The sequence below is a fragment of the Siniperca chuatsi genome, linkage group LG3, assembly GCF_020085105.1.
Source record: "Siniperca chuatsi isolate FFG_IHB_CAS linkage group LG3, ASM2008510v1, whole genome shotgun sequence".
Lineage (NCBI taxonomy): Eukaryota > Metazoa > Chordata > Actinopteri > Centrarchiformes > Sinipercidae > Siniperca > Siniperca chuatsi.
The window spans coordinates 20,947,708-20,968,500 of NC_058044.1; the positions used below are offsets into that span (position 1 = coordinate 20,947,708).

Genomic DNA, 20,793 nt, shown 5'->3' on the forward strand with positions numbered 1-20,793 from the left:
ATTGTTTGGGAAATTATCGTTTTCAAGGAATTGACAACAAGAAACAATTTTGTGTCATGATTTGTGACTTCCTGAATTTGACAACTATACTATTGTATGACGGATATTGAAAAAAATGCACTATTATGGCAATGGTTGGCTACATTTATATGCAGATCCAGTTATTCTCTTGATTGGTCCAGTGGTTAATGCAAAACCCTTAAAAAAGACACAATAACAATACAGTACAATGAACAACATCAATATGAAACACAAAACAACAAAGGGAGACGGGGGGAAAAATGTGGAGTTCAAAGCTGCTGATCAGAGTTGTCAACTCCCGAGGTGCTGAAAAAAATGTTTGGAATGGTTTAATTTTGTTCTGTAAGGTTGTTGTGAATCTGTCTCGAATTTTATGTTAACAAACTGAGCCAGTGCCTGGTGGATACTTTAGATCTATCTTTCCAACTGAGCAATATGATCTTCTTAGCCACAGTTAATGCTACTAAAATAAATGTGTGATGAAGTGCAGAGAGGTCACTCAGGAGTGACATGGTTGGACACAAAGGGAAGCTGAGGATGAGTATCTGGGATGGCTTGGCCATGCCCTCGGAGCAGAAGGACTGAAGCAGTGTACAGACCCAGAAGGCATGAAAATAATCATCTATTGCATGTGGATAGTAGGGGCATTTGCTATCTCATATGGAAGAGTTTGTGAGTTGTTGTATGAGCTCTATGAAGGACTTTATATTGTATTAATTGGGTTTTAGAATCGCAAGTAGTGGAAAATATGTTGTTGCAAATGCTGTGTGTGTCAATGTGTCAATTTAAACTGGATTTTGTTTGTCAAGATCTGATACATATATATATATATATGAGATAACGTCTTTGGGGGTTTCAGTGACTATAAGATATAGAGGGTTGGATTATTATGGAAATTATTTTCTCTTTAGCTTCTTTCAGCTGGTCAAAGGCCATGGACAAGCCAACACTGGCAACAACAGGCGCCCCAGGCTGGCTTCCATTCTGGGAAGACCCAAAAAAACCCCAAAAACTTAGTATGGACTTTATACATTCAGTCAAATACTGTGATTTTTATTGCATCAGAATTAAAGAACATATTTTCTAAACAGTGACTAGGGAGGCAAATTCTTCAAATCTCAACTTTGTAATTGCAGTTAACTTTCACTTGTTCAATGCAAAATATGAACTGAGAATTGGTCCATAGCATTTGCTTTTCTTTATTGAGGAAGTATTTAGCTAATGATGCAGGGCTGATGGGCCCGTTATGCTCTGCTGTGAAACTGCGTGGCAGACAGTCGGGCAACCACAGGGTGTTAAAGGAAATCGGCATCAGCCAACTTAATGCTTGACTGAACTAACAGGCTCCCAAATGCTCATCCAGACTTCAGAAAGCTTTGTCTCCTTGTCTCCAAACAAGAGCTGGAGCAAAGGGGGTGTTGTATCAGAATCAGAATCAGAAATACTTTATTGATCCCCGTAGGGAAACTCTTTGTTCCAGTAGCTCTTCTTTACGTCAGTGCACACAGGGGAAAACGATATTATACACTATAAACAGGTCAGAAATAAATTAAGTAACATGTTGGTATAAGTATAAGATAAACTAAGTGTCGAGTACCAAGTGGGTTTACTGGTAGATGGTGAAGTACAGTATAAATACAATGTCACTAATTATGTAATAAATAATAGTAAAAGTGGAGGTGCATGTACTGTCGAGAGTAATTGAGGTATATCCGTAACAGTAATAAGAAAAACTAACAAGGGAAAACTAATATTGCACTTGAGTAGTAAACAGAATATTGCACAATTATTATTAAGATGTAATGCTCAATGTCCAGTTTAGTGACCTAGGGTCAAACAGACTAATCAATTGTATGTGTGTGGAGGGCGAGTAGAAGTTCAAATTACTCATTCTTTGCCAAGTACACGATTCACTGGGTTCCATGTCAGCTTCATGGTTTGTTTCCCAGTTGAATATTTTTAGCAGCAGTTGGAACTGGTTTAATTTGGTTGTTGGTTTGTGAATCAGAATCACGGCGGTTGCCATGCATATTTAAACATTCAGCGCCATGAGAGGATATGTAGTCTCTGCAAAGTCTCTGCTCTCCCAGCTATACAGTAGTTGTCATTCAAGTCACTGGAGAAGAGGAAGCCTTGAATTAGAAAAGACACATTTTTATTCTGCAGGTGTATTGTATATCTTTGTTATGCCAAACTGGTCTGATGACCATGTTTCCCATTCCAGCCCTGAATTTGAACGATTCTTCTTCACCCCTCTCCTCTGTCCATCGCCCAGGCTGTTAAGCCCTGTGAATTTGAATGCCATGGACCCTCACTGATATTTTCATCCACAATAAAAGCCCCCCCCCCTCCAGTAATTGAGAGGAAAATAGCAGGGTCACCTCTCCATGCAGTCACAGAACTAGCCAACATGCTTGTTAGCATTGGTGCCTTGCTGTGCAGGACAGATAACATAACGCTTTGGGGTCTCATATCAGGTTCTGTCTTTGTAACCTGATTTGCTGGTGTGATAAATGGTTCAGGAGCAGTTCATACTTCAGCTATCTTTATACTAAACCTGATACACCCAGTGCCATGACAAAGCATTTTCAGCCAGCAATAATTTATTTAAAAAGCAATTTGTCAGCTATAATTTTACTCAGTAAAAGCTACTTATATAAAGTTAGAAATTATACGTCTCCTCTTGTAAGACTTGGAAGGATGACGAAGGCTCATTGTTGGACTAACAATATAATTACAATTTGTATACAAATTGGGAATACATTTTGTATAAATGGACTCATCAGCTGACATAATCTCCACACAGAGAGAGGATCATTTGTGTTATCGAAAACAGGAAAAAATTACACATCACATTTGTGCTTATTTTTCTTTTCTAAAACCACCAATGTCTGACTGTCTAGTATGTTATCAAGTCGCCAGTGATGAGAGCAACACCATACACAATGTTGATGCACGGAGAGCCACTTCAGTCATTTATATGAGGTAATCGCTATTTCATCAGTAGTACATGTTAGTTTAATATTATGTGATTATCGTACTGTTTATTTGCACAACAACTACTTAGAGGTGTGAGGATGAATGTGAAAGCCAGATGCGCTTTCCTCCTGAGAGATCCCATCTCCACAGGCACTCTCTCCTCCCAAGTTCTCTTTGAAAATTTAAAATGGCAGAGATTTCTCCCAGCAGGGGGCTTGATTCCTTGCTCCCTGTTGATATCTGGGCCATACTGTCAATCCAGGAACCACAGGCATCCATTAGGATGACATCTGTGACTGTGCTAAGACTGGATTTAGGCAGCAGCCGTTGGAGCTTAACCCTTTTCATCTGCTATGACACGTGAAAAACAACAAATCATCATGTTATAGTGTAATATAGCCAATTATTTTACAATGTCTGCAGAAATGCAGCTTAGCTGAAAACAAGCAAACATCCCTCACTGTCAACCTGTGACTATTACCTAATATTAATATAATAATTTAAACACACTAGACGAGAGGAGGGCCTAACTCCTCGGCTGATATATGGAAGATGTTTTTTCCTAACATGTTTTGATATTCAACCACTGGTGATGCAAGAAAAGCATTAGAAGCAAGAGAGCAAGAACGTTTTGGTTACAGTTTAATTAGTTGACAAAATTGATAAAATAAAAGATTTCAAAATGGTGAATTGGTACAGCAGAGAATTGCCCTCAGGTGTGAAACCATTTTTAGTTCTGTGTTTCATGTCAAAATACTGTTGGAAAAAAGTCTGAATTTTATAATTATAATTAAAGTCATAATTGTGAGATTGTTGCCGAGAGCTTCATGTTGCATTTTTTAAAGTCCTTTTATCCATAATTGTGCTCCATAAAATTCTTGCGCACAACCCTCAACCCTCTGTGGCCTGCGTGGAATACTTGCATTGTCTGTTTCACTTGAGGTGAAATAATAACATATATCGATAATGTATAATATATGGTACTACTGAGCCTGTAAATACAAAGTGTCTTTAATTATTTCCAGGAGAGGTTTGTAATGTATCGTTTTGCCAATAAATTACTCTGAAATAAAGAAGAGTGAATGGAAATTGAACATCTGTTTGATTTGCTTTAAGGACATAATGTTTGCTCATTATGATTTATGAAGTCCCTTAAGTATAGCCTACTTACTTTTACAGTTTCTCTCACTTTGATTATTGATATGATTGTCTTATCCCCATGATAACTGGTCAACTTGGTTTGTTGTTTTAAGAACGATTTCTTAAAGGTTTGTAAATCATTTGGTAATCATTAACAAATATTTAATATATTATATAAAATGTTATAATGTGTGATAAACTCATTATAAACTATTAATAAATAATTTACTAATTAATCAGAATGTAATTGTTATTGTCTCTTATGAGTTATGACACAATATATCATTTATAAGCTCATTATTTTATATTTCACAAACTAATGATAAAATAACAGAAATTATAGCATTACTAATAATTAGTAATTATCATTTAATTTTTTGTTAACAGCAAAATAACTATTAACTAAAGTTTAATTAACAATCAATCATCAATTTACCATTTATTAATGATGATTATTATAAAGTGTTACCCACTTTCGCTACTTCTTCAAATGCTGCAAAAACTGAACTTTTGGTACATGAGGTTGTCACCGGAAGCCTCTGTTGTGGATTATAAAATGGTGAGTGAGACTGTATCATTGCCCATAGTGGCCAAAGCTACAAAAACAGGAGCTAGGTTGTTGTTTAAAACAGTATCGCTAACGGCAATAGGGAGAAAAAAAGTGGATTAAAGTAGAATGTTGTTGTTTCATTGAGGATTCGATTGAGGATCTGTGGAGAAGAACTACTACAATGCTGTCTGGGACATAAGTGGGTGGGTATAGTTGGTGGTAACCTACAACTGACTGATCCCTCAGCTGGAGAATACACTCATACATATGTTAGCTTGTGTGCAGGTTTTTGAGTGATTTCTCAAATTCTACTTTGTTGCTGTGAGAACTTTTTGACTTTCACTGGCGCCTGTGTTCATGCCGGGGCGGGGGGGAAGTGGGTCACAATTCTTCTAAAGAGACTCAAAGTGGGCCAAGGCTTAAAAAGGATAAACAGAGATGTACCACTGTGATTTATTGTAGGGGAGTTATCTAAGAGATTAATACACCTTTTGGGGTTTTCTTACAATCTTAAGTATGTCTCCTTTTTTTCCTCCACTTATGTTACAGCCCTGTTTCTTGAGAAAAATTAGCCTTTACCTGAAAATGTTCTTATACTTTTACACGGACATTATACACAGTATATTTTCAAGTATTAAATGAAAAATCCAAGCCCTTTCTGATGAAAAATCTTTGAAAGTACAACATTTGGTGATTGCGTTCTGTGACCACTTTGTTGTTTGGTGAATTGTGGTATTTTTTTCTTTCAACTGGCCAAATTTGAGATGAGAGGCTGTTACACTGAGGCATGTCCAGTGCTCCTACAATGTAGCAGTCAGATATTAGAAACATTTTCACCTGTCTAACACATCTCTGGTAAGCATCAGGGTGTGGTGTAAGTGCCTCAGAATCAAAGAGCGAGGTCTCACCATTTTGCCCCAACCTTGAAAATTGTGCTCTGCTATGGCCATTGCAATTCAAGTTGTTATCTGCTGTATAAAATACAGCAGGTTCAAGCACTTTCTCTGGGAAATTGCTGAAGCAGAGGAAAACAAGGTAGGCAGACATTGAAGTTTACAGGAAGATGAGTTATAACAATATCTTAATGTGAATTCTTGTCTTTAATGGCAGAGGTTCCTGAGCAGAAAATTGAAAGTACCCTCACATCATATCTTATCTGTGAAACAGCAGTGCACTCATTGCCACCACTGTGCCTGTCTGTAACTTCCATGTTACATGTAGCCTTATTTGCAGGAAACTTGGTGAACTTTACATAGCATAACACTTATGAAAGCCCATGTTTTTGTTTTTCAAGAGATAGGTATAGGTATTGCTACTTCTACATGGCCTTTAGGGTGAGTTATCCACTCATATTCCTTAGTACCACAAAATAAACTTGTTTTATATGTATATATTTTTAACTACCGGGTATCCATCCTAATATGAGCATGAATGTCCTTGAGAACGGCACACAGGTCACAGTTGTGTGGTAGCTGATACTGTCTTCCATGGAGCTGTTGTTGAGGGACACTATAGAGATGTTTTGGCATCAGGTCTGCTCAGTCTTGGATGCAAGTTGAAAATGTTTGAAATTAGTTTACTTTTAGAGGAGACATGCTGAGTTTGAAAGTTATGAAATGACTCATAGCTCGTCATATCATGTTTTAATTTTAGTTTTTCATTGACTGTAGTATTCGTATACTTTACTGTTCATGCCAGTTACACTGTGAGGACATAAAATCGATCATCTTCTGCAACTGCCTCATCATAAAAAAGCTTTTCAACTTCCTGTACTCCAAATCAACAATCCACAGCACTGTGTGTAACAACAGTGTCAGTCCACATAAACCTGTACCACCTCTGGCTTCTGAAGTCCCCTGTAAGTAATGTTGAACTATACAGTAACGTATAGGCTATGAGTCTACAGTATGTTCCTGGTAATACTCCTTTTTCTCTCTTCATCTGTTTGTTCCAAAGTAAAAACACAAATGTACCCTGTAATTATTTAGGAACAATGCAGTTTGCAGTTAGGATCATTTTAAACTTTATCTGGACTATAAGACATAGTGTTAAGTGGGCATCCTGACAGGAATGACTAAAAGCAGTATTGTTCCATCAGGGTGTCAGCTGGAGCCTTGCTGCAGCTCTATATAAACACATCTACTTTCTCCTCATAAATAGTTTACAGATACAAATCCATACAGAGGCGGTCTTGAGGCAGAGAGTGAAAACACTGCAGATGGATGGAAACTAGAAGTGGGGAAAACTATTCTCACAATGCTGGAACGTCCATTTTGAAAGTGAGTCCACTTATTATGGCACGTTACACATCGCTATCTATCTATCTGTCTGGCACTGTAACCGGATAAGCAGACAGCCTGACAACTTGACTCACAGGTCACATTTATAGCATCCAACCCACCCTCCCCTAGCAAAACACCTACCAACACATGTAGCAGCCCCCACACCCATTGCCCACCATGGCAGACAGTTGGTTTGGTCATCAACTTTCCTGATCTACCTCAACAGCTGTAAGTCTAAACTTGCAGCCCCTCAGTTGTACAGCAACTCATAGTGAGTAGGGAAAAGGGGACTTGAAACTAGGACAGAGCAGTCTGGCCCCTTTCCCTAAGAACCAGAGGCACAGATTTGCGACAGGGGAAGAGAAGACACTAGTCTTAGGTGGAGAGAGAAAAGGAGAAGAGACTCTGTGGGAAGCTTGCTGCAGTCAGGAAAGAAGGAAATAAGCTCCTGGGACACAGACCAGTGTGTCCACATAGCAGAACATCCAGTTTTTAGAGATTTTTTTTTTAATTATATCAAAGGAAGAATATTCACTGAACAGAAATTTCACTACCTGGAAACATGCACAGGCGCACAAAGATAAAGATAGCCATCTTTGTGCTGCTGGTGGGTATGGCTTGCATGTTCACAGCAGTGGTAACGGACCACTGGGCAGTGCTCAGCCCGCGGGTGGATAAAATCAATCAGACCTGCGAGGCAGCCCACTTCGGCCTGTGGAGGCTGTGCAAGAAGCACATCTACATCAGCTCGGAAAACTACGTGGAGGGGCACGGCTGCGGACCCATCAGCCTGCCTGGAGGTAAGAGAACATCTGAGCAAAAACCCTCTTTAACGTTAACGTTTTGTCTTGGTTGCTGTACCATTTAGACCAAAGGCGTGGTTCTATACTGTATGAATATTGTTTGTCTGTGACTGTGAGGTGCCTCAATGCAATCCAGCCCAGAGCTCTGAGGTATGATGCTTCTAAGAATAGAGGTCCTGCTGCAGGGTCACTAGACATGTCATATGACATAAACTTCCTTCTGAAACAGAAGACAGACCCTATTCTGAGTGACACAATAATAACATTCCATAATGTAATAAATATTTTTATTGACTGTGAGAACATAGTTCATTTTCGTTTGAAACATACTTGAAGAAACTAATTTGATTTTTTTTGTCTTCAGTGGTGTTGAAAATGCCTCAATCTACCACATGCATTAGTCTCTGAGCTTAGATCATGTTTAGGTGGTGGTTTGCAAGTCCGCCACTGAGCCTCAGTCAGCTGGGTGATGATCCCCTCTGCCCCTCCTTTGAATAAACCCGAGGGTGAGGGTGGAAACAGCATCCAGGCAGACCAGACCCCGTGACAAGGCCTTGAGAGGATACCTTAGCTATCAGTCAGCTGTAAAGACTTAACCAGACCACAGTAGATATTTGACATCAACCAGAGATGGTCAAACATGAGCCATGGAGTCCCAACAGGCTGCAGGCTTTCACTAAGCAAACACCGAAAACCACACCAGCTGATTTCACAGTTTGGTGCCTCCTTTCTATTTTAAGTGGTGTTTATTAGTAAAACCAGCTAGCGTAGAGCCTGCAGACCACTGACATTTAGACACTCACTGTAAAGTAACTAAGAACATACAGCATTTAAATACAATTTTGAGCTACTTGTACTTTACTTTAATATTTGGTAACACATTATTTTAGAAGTCCCATAGTTTCCTAATGATGTCTGAGAAAAAAACTGAAATGTAAGTATAGTTAATTCAGAAGAACAAGATAATTAGGTACTAATTACAGGGAGACACTGATACACTTTCAAAGAATTCCACTTAATTGGTGTTAACTTTTACCAAAGTAACCATCTTAAAATTAAAATGTGTCTTTCTGTGTAGCTGTAAATTACAGGCCGCATACAATTCACCAAATATGAAGAATCAGATTTCCAACACATAAATGAATGTTTACTTTGGAGTAAATGAATCAGTCAGGTTCTCCAGTCATTAAGACTTTAAGCTTAATTTCTCTTGAAATCAATAAGTTTATAAACTCTACCCATCTTCTCCTCATAAAACTCCAATTAATGAATGGATTCTGTCTCAGAAAATTGTCTCGATTTTCTTTATAATTACCCCCAAATGACATACGTAGCTCTTTCTAGAACACTTCCAAGGAGATGGGTCTCAGGACCTTTAAAATAAAGCGCTACCCTTCCATTTTATGTTACTTTATGCCTCTACTCCGCTAGACTTCAGAGGGAAATATTGTAGAGTGCCTTCTTCTTCGTAGTCCACTATACATTTAAAGTACAATATTTACTTGCTACTTTGCAGATTTGCTACAACATTAAAGTGCTGCATACATGTTACTTATTCAGCAACAGAAGTCCAATAATTTAATGTAACAAACTGTATAATACAACACTCTAAAAGGGGCCATTTTGCTGCTGATAATACTACTTTGGACTGCAAGAATTTTACTTATAAAGGAGTATGTTTACACTATGGTATTAATACTTGTACTTGAGTAAAGGATCTAAATACCTCTTCCACCACAGCCCTTCATGATGCTGAGATAATGTGGTCAGCTAACGGGTCATGTGTATCCCGATGTCCTCACAAGAACTAAAAAAAAAAACTTTCTACGATAACAGATGCTCTTACGGCTGCTTGAATAAAAAGAAGACTGCAATTGAATAAAATGGATGTAAACAGTGTTGAGCAGTTGCTGACTAGCAGTGATTCACATCTCAATGACTTGCGGTGAGAGTCGCTCATCGGTAGAGTGGTGGAGACCCTGCTGGCACATTGACCGTTACATGAGAAACCATTAACGGACTGCTGATTGTTATCTGACCCTGCATGTCACTTTATGTAAATTTGCCTGGAATGTCCCACCAAATTTGTCCAACTCACAAAGCTGAAAGACACTCCCAAAATATGTCCTAACTGATGGTGGCTGTTAGACTTTGGGGAATCCCGGACACTGTCTGCACTGCAGGGCCATTCCAGGAGCAGATGAAATGCCTGAGGGTGGCTGATTGTGCAGGCATGGCAGGCATGTGCTGAATATATTAAATCAGCTCGGCCCACCCAGACATGCAAGGAATTTTCAGATTGCAATGACGAGTGGCAAATGCTTCTGGAGCATCTATCTGCAATTTTTTGTTAGCACATACATATTGAAAGCGGTGGTCTATAAACAATTGGAAAGTAAGTTTCATATATTATATTATATTATATATTATATGCATTGCAGAACCTTTTCACTAGCCACTTGTTCCTAACAAATGGCTTTCATGTCTACACAACAATACATGTGATTTGTGACGGGCCACTTTGGCAGCCTTCATTAGTAGTAAGTAAGTCTGGGAGATGTTGCGTTAGTCTCCAGGGGCTTCTCCCGGCCCAATAGCTGTATTTGGACAGGAACATTATTGTTTATTATAGCCACATGTCTTCAGAGAGGTGTCACCCTCTAATTCAAAGCAGGACTTAAACAGTGTGTGAGGTCTTGTTCACTGTGAGACACACAAAATATGGGCTGAGTTGTCCTGCTTTCTTTTCATATTGGGATCTCTTTTTATACTGGCTTTCTGAGCTGCTGTGAGCTGTAAATAAGCAACATCAGATACAATGCTCCTCACCCTGTTTTATTTTCAAAGGAATTGCAAACACTTGGAATTTTGTGCTCTAATGACCTTTTGGCAGTTTCAGTGGCCACAGCATACAAAGACAGACAATTATGAAAATGTGTTCACCATGGTTCCAGCTATAGAAAAGGTGTGATTTTTAAAATAATATGGTGCAAACTGCTCAGCAAGCAGTCGTTGTGGTTATAAATATAAGCCACGTAAATACTCAGCTGTCTTTGGTGGAGAGTCAAGTGTTCACGGCAAGTCCAGCGTTCCTTTGAGTGACGGGGCCACCTGGAAGAGTCAGGCATAGCTCTAAGGCCTGCTGTCCCACCAAACTGTTCCCACGAGACCTTCCTGCAGCTTCATGTCTCCGTGCAACCCACACAGCCACTCAAATTACTCTACACTCCCCCGGGGATGGGACGCATAGTCCAAAAAGCAAGTGGAACCACTGGTATTTTGCCTTTATAGGCACTCAAATGACATACCAATCCAAGGATAGGCATCATCGTATATGTGGATGGGGAATTGCCAGTCATGTCTGTAACACTTATATAGACATGTGTCCATATGCTTCTGTCAGTTTACAGCTGAATCAAAGCTCCACTTTCTTTATGTGGAGTGTAGTGTGCTCTAATTTACACTGAGACTGGTATCAGAGGTCAAATGTAAAGTAAATGTAAATGTAAATAATATCCTTGAATGAATACATTTTGCCCATGATTTATGAAAAAAGTTTAGCTTTAAAACCTGACGGGCTCTGTAGCAAAAGACACTGACGTACCTACAGTGAATGTAATTGTGGTGGCATGTAAACTTGTGTTGACCCTGCAACAACATAATTGAAGTTGTCTTCACTTGTGTTAGCAGACGAAGAATAACAACGAGGAAGGCTACGATGGCCAAATAGAGCCGACAAAACAAAAACACGGGCTCAGAGGTCTGGGCCAATCTTAGCTCCTGCTGCAGACAAACTGAGTAGACAGTGCACATCAAAGCTAAGAGGTGCAGATATGCTGCTAATCCGATGTCCTCGCCTGATCTTTAGAAAGATGACGGATTGCCCTATTAGGAAGAAGTGAGGCTTTACGACGCTTGTCAACAGAGACTAGCAGGATGAGGACCAACAAGTGGTGCAGTAGTGTGTGTTAGTGTATGTGTGTGTGTATGTGTGTGTGTTTGCCTGTGGCAGGATGCTTCCACAGATGAATACAGATTAATTTATGACCACCAGCTCGTCCTCATATTTTTGTTAAAGCTTGCACTCTAAAGATGGTACAAATAGGTGTAATTAGGCAACGCACACCCACATATGGGAATAAAGCTGCTTGATACAGATAATGAGCTCGAAGCATCTACTCCAAGGCCTAATAAATGCTGAGTGGCTCCACTTAAACATAACAAACCAGATATGAGCGTTTAGTGAATGAAGAGCCACTTGGCCTGCTGGTAGTAACACTTTCTAACCTGGGACCTAAAAAGAAATCTCAGAGGTGAGATCATGTTTCCTGCTATTGAACAAATTGTCTGGTGTTGCAGCAAAGGGATGAAGTAGACTGAGAGGTGGATTTGCATTTCCTTAAAAACATGAATAATCACAGTTTTGGGAAATTGAGTGAAGTGAAAGGATATTTTTCAGGTTCCATTGTGAATGCAAGGTTTGGCTCAGAAGTACAACTAGTTGACGAGCCTCTATCACACCCTCATATGTGCCTTCTACAGTAAAAACAGCGGAGCTTGTTGCTTAGTAACAACCTCTGTTTTGTTTTTGTTATTTGATGGCCAGTCCCTGTCCTCATTCATAAAACCATCTTTTCGTATGTGGGTCAACACAATATGACACACAGCATTAAAAGCTTGTAATTTCAAAAGGAGGTTTTTGTAAACATTGCAATGTTGACATGGTATGGAAACAAATAGGATCCAGAGATATTGTTTATGCCTATTATATCAAATATTATATCATATATTTTCTGATAGGGCCACCTGACACACATAGGAAAATTAACTACCATCCCAGCATGGGTCATGGAGCTCTAACCGTGATATGATACCATGTAGTATGACATATTTCCACATGAAAGCATTTCGCTGATGTCCTATGATAAGACTGAATGGAAAAGGGGATCAGGAACATGTGTGTGAGTGGAAACCTCACAGCATAACCAAGATCATTGGTGTGCACTTGACTCTGCATGAGATTAAGTGACATACAGCAGTTGTCTGGTGTTACATACTGTACATAAACGTTCTCACTCTCTAGCCAAACATGATCATCTTTTTATCGCCAAGACATTCTTCTGTTTTCAGAAACACATGTTACATGAAGTGAAGCCTCAGATGTTAAGTGTGAGCCGCCCTGTCTGCACTTGATCAGCAACTATGTGTGGTATGACTCAAATGTAATCAAGATTTGACAGGAATCGAAGCCTCTATCTAAACTGGCTTGAATTCTTTCTCTTTTTTTACACTTGGCATAGCATCAAAGAATATTTACTTTACCAAAATACCCTGTGATCACATAAAGCAGCCTGGCTTTATATGTGCAAATCCCCAAGGTTTAACACCTCACCTGCTCGAGAAAAATTGAATATGATGTCTGCTGCAACCATTTTTACTTTGACAGACAAACCACACAAAGCAGACCAGGGTCTGCACTGCACCATGCAAGCATTTTAGTGGTAATATTATTCTGGTGGTGTCAGTCTGTGAGATGCTTTTGGAAAAACAATGTGAGATAGATCTGTGTTTAATAAAAGTATCATATTCACAGGGTATATCACAGCAGGTGGCGTACAGCCAGTGGTGCAAATGTATGTGGAGCAAAGCTTGAATAGAAGCGTTCAGTGGTTGAGCAAAGAAAGAAGACACAACTTCAGATTATTATATGAAATAAAAATGAATTCTAAAACACAGACTAGGTGTCAAGTTTACAACAAAAGCGAAAGGAAAGCTGTTTATTACATGATAAGGTGAAACAACCTTAAAAAAGATTTGGTTTGTTTGTCAGCAACTAAAATTTGGTTGAATCCGATTTAAATTAAAGAAAGATTTTGGTCAACAAAGCAAGAGAATCAAAGAATGAACACACAGCAAAAACTCCTTTCATCAGAGTTGAAAGTAGTTAAAGGCTTCCACCACAGTGCCATTTTAATGAACTAATTAACTATTATAGTCATGTCTCCGCTACATGACCCTCTCTTGGTGGTTCCCTCATTTTTTATGCATAGAGCATGTATTTGGATATGAAGACATTCAATTTATTGTCGTGAAATTTCATAAGACAAGGCCGAACATTTCCTATCTATCAAAGTTTTAATTTTTACATTATTATTGTGAATTGTGAATTCATATGATATCAGATCCCATTACTATGTTCACACATTAGCACGTTAACTTTATAAGGCGATAATACAGTATGTCAGTGTTGTGTTTACAGCTTGTTGTGCTGGCCAAAAAATCAGTTAATGTAGTTTTAACTTTGAGCTAAATCCTATTTTCTTTCCTTTCACAGAGGAAAACTGCACGTACTTCAGACACTTCACTCCAGGGCAAGATGCTGAGATATTTGAATATAAAACACAAAAAGGTAGGTTTCTGTTTTTGGTTCCTCTATGGCGGTTACTTTCATTCCATCCTGTCTAAAAAGAACAAAAAAGGAGAGATTCATTTGCAAATTCATTGTGTTAATATGTTCCTTGGACGTCCCAGTCTCTGTGAAGTTGAACATCAAACTGGCTGCATCACAGCTTCCCAACTGACCTCACCTGCTGCTGCTGCTCTGCTCTCTGTGGATTCAGAGTTTCATTCATGTTTCACTTCTGACCGCAGCACAGTTATCGATGCCACAGCAGGTATTCGACCGGCTGTCAGTGACAAAACCCTTCATAGGACATGAAGAATTCCTGGGGGAAAGACAACTGGATTTTCCTTTATCTTTTCCCAAACTTTTGTCAAACTGGCTAAAAGTCAATGTGCCTACGCAGGTCAACACTTTATGTCTCTTTGCAAAAACAGAGCCCATACATAGTATGTGATAGATTTTTATTTCTATAATGTGATAGTGTATGTCAGACATTTTTTTTCCACAAATTATACTGGAAGATTTTGATGCATGTTCTACTGCTTTTTAAAAATGTAACTGTTTTTTGTTGGAGTTTGTTTCCCCTATGATGGTCGCCACCTGGGGGTCATAGTTCACTCACTGAGTCACAGAATTCACAGTGTGTGCTGACACGAGGCTGACAGTGTTTCACATACGTTGCCTTAGGTGCCTTAGGAACATAGATGCAAGATATGTATTGTACGTACAATTCAGTCAACATTTCATAGCTGTGTGTGTTTGTTCCAGCCCCCATCTTCCATTCCTTCCATCCTTTCTCCAGTGACCCGCTTACAGCTGTGACCACACTAAGCCCAGCCAGCGCATGTTGTATGACAGCCCTCCCATGTAATGTGCATTAGAGAGCCCAGCACACATGGAGCACTGTCAGACTCAATTATTGGGGTGTAAATGCGAATAAGTCTTGTGCATGAAGTCGTGCACACCCCCACAACCTAAACTCACAGATGCTAATGCAAGCATTCATGGGTATCCCTCCCCCATTCTCTACACACACACACACACACACACACACACACACACACACACTCACACATGCAGCATCCCAGTGCTGATGGCATGCCTTTGAGAGACACACTTCAAGTTTGCTGGAATGATAACAGCACTGACAAGTTCCCTGTAGTGTTTTTCACTCTAGACTGAGCCATTTGGTTATACCATAATAGTGCATAAGGTTGAGTGAACATAGTAGACACATGTCACCACAGGCACATCCATCCATATATTAATACTCTTATCTGCTGTAGGGAGTCCGCCATTAAAGAATAAATGAAGTGTAATAAAAATCGTGCAAGTTGAGAATGGTCGCGGACACTACAGGAATGGATCTGGGCCTTTGGAGGTTCTTCGTATCTTTTACAAACATAAGTAAACTATGCAAAATGTCTTTATTGTGCCATCTTATTTTGGAGGACTGTCTTCTTCCTCTGGAATACAAAACATGAAAAAAAAAACCTCACAACCCATATGTATACAATGGCCACACATACAGTGTGTGTGTGTGTGTTTTGTGTGTGTGTGTGTGTGTACAGAAAGGGAAAAACAATTCCTCTTTAAGGCATAACGATAGATATACTAGATGATGTGTAAGGGTTAGCACGTGCCAGATCTGGTCAAGAGAGGGGACTAAAACAAATCTCAAACTCTGAAACTTTTTTGTGGCTTATTGGTAGAGTGGGTCGTCCACCAATTGGGAGGTTGACGATTCGATCCCGGCTTCCCCCAGCCCACATGTCGAAGTGTCCTCGGGAAAGATACTGAACCCCAAATTGCTCCCAAAGGCCTTCGATGTGTGAGTGTGTGAATGCTTAATTAGTTTCTTTGAACTGATGAGCAGTTGGCAGCAGTTGTGTGAATGTGATATGTGAAGCACTTTGAGTGGTTGGAAGACTAGAAAGGCGCTATACAGTCCATTTACCATTTTTCAGATCTCTCGTACAAACATAAAGGAAAGCAAAATATGAACATGCCTACTTATGCACACATAAATATGCAATATGTACACATAGAGTATGCCACACATCTACATACATGCACATGAAGAGCAAAGCTATATAATACTGTCTCACAGACATATTGACATATATATATTCATATACATTCAAGCCCAAACATGAAAGCCTTTTTTATTTCCCTTAACTGCGGTACAGTTGACTTTTTTACATGTCAGTCTCATGTTTCTGAGGACAAGTGAAGTAATCCCGTACAACTGAAACGCTGGTATCTTTTGATGTCTACCTTGCTCTTGGTGTTTCAGACTGAGCTAGCCAGTATCTGAGACAGTATCTCAGAGACCACAGAGTGTTCAGGGTGTGGCCCATCCTCCCCTGCCAGTAGGAGATGAAGGCTCGCTCCTCCCAGAGGAGTGCTTCTCCTCTGGGCATGGTTCACAGGCGAACAGGCGGCACATCAAAGGCCTTGCATCTTATCCACCTCTCTGCCTGGAAAAACAAGCCAGCTGCTGTTCCTATTACACAGACACACTGTATCTGTAAACACAAGGACCAAATTACACTCATATAGTATATTTGTAAGTTGAATATAAAGATTATTGTCTTTATAGCACAAAGCATTAACAGATAAGTCTGGTAATTTAAGGCTTTGCCTGTGTCATAGAGCTCTATTGTTCAAAAAGTATTAAAAACTAATTAAAACACTGTTGTACTGGGTGACATGTTCCTTCATTACCATGAACACAGGCACACAGTTTACTTTGAGTTGATCCCACAGCACACATGCTGTTAAAACTCACCAAATGTGTTTTATTGTGATTTATTGTATTATATTGTCTGAAAACTACAATGCCCAGCAGTTTTAGGAAATAACTGAGCACTTTAAAAATTTAAACTATACATTTGCGGCCCATTTTTAAAGAGTTGTGTTTTTCACCGGGAACTTGGGGTGCAACAGAGAGGGTAGTCAGAAAGTCTTAAGAGATGAACTAATGCATAATTGATGTTTCATGGGATTTGTTGACAATAAGAAAAATCTAGAATAAAGCAAGCCGTGTCCTTTAAGCCTAACCTGACACTAATGACTGGTTTAGAACATCTCCAAAAGCAAAACCAGCTAATTTCTAAATCCAGGATAACATAATTAGTGTGTGACAAAACACACTTCCTATTGATTGTAGAAAATGTGATGCATCTCATGTGCCGCCCTAACCACTAGGTGACTTCTTCTGATTTATGAATCACATTATTGGATTTTAGAATTTTTTGTGTTTTTTTGCCTGATTAAAGCATTCCTAAAGAGAGGGTTTGTGGCTTTACTGAAACAATCACACACAAATCCAAGGTAATTTTATTCCAATATATACATATGTAATGTGAACGATGTGTAATGACATAATATGATGACAGTTTGAACAAAACATAACATGTAACATTGTGGAGCTTGAAATATTTGATGTCATTGGTTTGAAAAGGACATTTACGAACCACCATCATGTCTCTTGGTCTCTTTCTTTCCAGAGTACAACATCTCCGCTGCAGCCATCTCCATCTTCAGTCTGGCCTTCATGATCCTGGGGTCTCTCTGTTTGATGGGATCATGCACCGGTAAAGGCAAAGGAAGAGACTACCTCCTCAAACCTGCTGGCATGTTTTTTGCATTTGCAGGTGGGTTCAGTTAACCAACAAAATTTCAGTTTCCCTGCAGCATTTACAGTTTGGAATGCAAAAATCCTCACTTTGCTACTTTATGGTCACATCACGTGTCATGTGACGAGAACGTGGGAATCTGCAGTTGCCACTCATGTTTACACATCTCCCCCTCCCACCCCCCCCAGGTCTCTGTTCCTTTATCTCACTGGAGGTGATGCGTCAATCAGTCAAACGCATGATCGAGAGCGAGGACACAATCTGGATTGAATACTACTACGCCTGGTCCTTCGCGTGCGCCTGCACCGGCTTTGTCCTCCTCTTTCTCACTGGCATCGCCCTCCTGATCCTCTCCATGCCCCAGATGCCCAGGAATCCATGGGAGACTTGCATGGATGCCGAGCCGGAGCAAGTAGAGTGACAGTTAGACAGACAGGTGAATACAGGATGACAGTGTCTTTCGTTTTGAGTACAGATGTTAGATTCATTTCAAGAACAAGAGCTGGCCATAAAATGGTACAGTCACGATGACAGAAACTGGTTTGGGTGTGGATGGACCATAGCCATGACGGGAAATTTACCTCCCTGCAATTATACAGAAACTTGACTATGGGTCTTTTGTCATTTGAGTTTTGAGTTTCAAATGTTTGCCTTATCCTGTACGCCCACCCAGAATGTAAAACAAAGCAGTCTTCTCCAACACCTCCTTAGATATGGTTCATGAGCTCTAATCTGACCCTGAGGCCTAAAAACCACCATACTTCTCAGTAAGAGCCAACCTGGGCCAAATACCAATAGCAATTATTTTATAACGCTTTTAGTATGCTTCCATTTTTCTCTACAACTCTAATCTTTTACTGCCGGCATATATCAAAAGGAAATGTTAAAAATGTTTTATCACACATCACTGTTATGTGACCATGACACCTTAGTTAAAAAGGTGTCATGGTCAAAGGTGTTTTTTTTCATTTACATTTTGAGTGCACACAGTTATGGCCTGACATCAGCAAGTGACTTTATGTGATTTTATGTATGATATCTTGTACATATCTAATGTTCGTCTGTTGATTTTTGTATGGGATCGCTCAAGGAATCACTTTCTTACAAGAAATAACGAATAAGTAAGAGAAGTCGAGACATGTATTCAAATGTTAAGTTGTACATTACATTAAGATTTATAAAGAACCTTTACATATGGAGAATGTCCCATTAAAATAGGAACTTTAAGAATAAATGACTGATTTCAAGCAAAGCAGTAGCACAGAGCAGGTTTGTGTGTGTGTGTGGCAGGCTGAATGCTAAACACCCACACAGTCTGCAGCACTGATCGTGCTGGAAAAGGTTCAGTTCCAGCAGGTGCACACACTAGGCCATTACTTTTTGTTGACAGCTTCCAAACCAAACTGATACAAAAAATTCTCTGTTCATTTCCATGCGTCATCATGACCCATTTGAAACATGCGGCGAATTGGTATTTGCATCCGTCCATGTTACTGCATTTTCTCTGTGTAGAACAAATGTAGAGATCATAGAAACCCACACTTTACTCCCATGCAGACAGCTGCAGACTCAGTGTCAGCTCAGCTGTCACTGACTTTTATTTCAAATGTAAAAAATAACATGCTGTTTTGTTTTAGAATGGTCATTAGCTAGCCGAAACATGCAAACACAGTGCAAAAAGATAATATGACACCGTTCTGCACATCAAGTCACTTACAGTATACACTTTGACTTGCAGTTGGAGAATGCATTTCACCTGTAACTGTCAACAGTATGAATGACAATGCTGTCAGTCAGTTATAGCCCTGCGAACGCTAAGTCTTAAAGAACATATGAGATTAAAAAACAATGAGCAAAGAGGAAATATGGGCTGGTGTTGTAGAAAAACCTCTATGAGCTGTTTACAGGGCATTCACACCATATACCATACTACACACCGTTTCCAAGGTAGAGCCAGTGGTGGAAGTACTCAGATCTCTTACTAAAGTAAGCAATACCACAGTGTAGAAAACTCTGTTAAAAGTAAAATTTTAGTAAAGTACAAAAGTATTAGCATTAAGATATACTTAAAGTACAAAAAGCAAAGGTACTCATTAGGTAGAATGGCTCACTTCAGAATTACATATATTATATTATTGGATTATAATTATTGATGCAGTAATATGTAAATCACTTTAATGTTATAGTTGTTAAAGGCGGGGGCTAATTTGAATTACTTTATATACTGTACTGCTGGGTAGCTTGTTATTTTACTCCAGGATCAATAAAGTTTCATCATAACAACAAAGAAAGTATGAAAGAATTATTCAGGTAGGGTAGAATGAGGCTAATGTGTATAAATACTTCTACTACATCAAAATTGGAATAATAAAAAATGTGCAAAAAGCTGTTGTAAAGCTAATAACCTATGTATGATCTTGAAGTTGTACTGTAACTGTGGGTATTCTGAGACACACTGAATGTCTCAACCAGACGTGTTTTTACTTAGTTTGGCATGACATATGAAATAGCGGCTATCCCGTGCATGTAGAGGTTTATCAGTTAATATATTTGAATTTTTTAGCAAAACCTGCAGCTGTTCCGTGAGAGCTGCAACCATCCATGTTATGAGTTTGTTCTGGGCAAAAGTCCATTTAGTTTATTTCTATTTACATTTCTTTTGACTTGGATGTTTTTTGACTGACTGTTACTGATACTGTGTATTTGACTAAGAAGTGAAATAAAAAAATCTAATAAAAAAACCAAACAGGAATACTAATAGCAGGGCAACTGCTGACATGAATTTCTATATTCTTAGTCTTTATGTTTTTGTCTTTTTCAATGAATATGGCATGCAACAAGTTTTTGAATGTAGTAGATTCTGTGTGCGTGTGCTTGTTACGTGCTTATGTGCTATAACTTTGTAATTAAAATAAAATCTTGATCAGCTTTGGAAAACTTCTGTCTGAGATTGCTTTGTGTTTTGTTTTTTCCT

The 20,793-nt window shown here is 39.2% G+C and overlaps 2 protein-coding genes across 3 annotated transcripts in view; both read left to right on the forward strand.

The window, feature by feature from the left end:
• The window catches only part of LOC122873482 (voltage-dependent calcium channel gamma-4 subunit-like), a 28,601-nt gene extending 14,421 nt beyond the window's left edge, over nucleotides 1-14,180 (forward strand). The window contains exon 6 of one of the 2 annotated variants that reach the window (XR_006377460.1): nucleotides 14,110-14,180. The gene's annotated coding sequence lies outside the window, so the exon portion shown is untranslated. Of the gene's footprint in view, nucleotides 1-12,905; nucleotides 14,075-14,109 lie in introns of those variants that run through there. The other variant, XM_044190228.1, reaches the window with a different exon arrangement.
• On the forward strand, nucleotides 7,144-20,756 carry cacng1a (calcium channel, voltage-dependent, gamma subunit 1a). The gene is made up of 4 exons (XM_044190229.1): nucleotides 7,144-7,772; nucleotides 14,110-14,184; nucleotides 17,691-17,837; nucleotides 18,008-20,756. The coding sequence occupies exons 1-4, from the start codon at nucleotides 7,535-7,537 to the stop codon at nucleotides 18,238-18,240; spliced, it is 693 nt and encodes a 230-aa protein (XP_044046164.1). The 5' UTR covers nucleotides 7,144-7,534; the 3' UTR covers nucleotides 18,241-20,756.
• The last annotated feature ends 37 nt before the right edge of the window (nucleotides 20,757-20,793 follow it).

Excerpts from the sequence above, each read along its gene's own strand:
- cacng1a (XM_044190229.1), top strand. The coding sequence starts at position 7,535 with ATGCACAGGCGCACAAAGATAAAGATAGCCATCTTTGTGCTGCTGGTG. Across the intron at positions 14,185-17,690 it reads TGAATATAAAACACAAAAAG|AGTACAACATCTCCGCTGCA; the intron begins GTAGGTTTCTGT and ends CTTTCTTTCCAG. Across the intron at positions 17,838-18,007 it reads CATGTTTTTTGCATTTGCAG|GTCTCTGTTCCTTTATCTCA; the intron begins GTGGGTTCAGTT and ends CACCCCCCCCAG.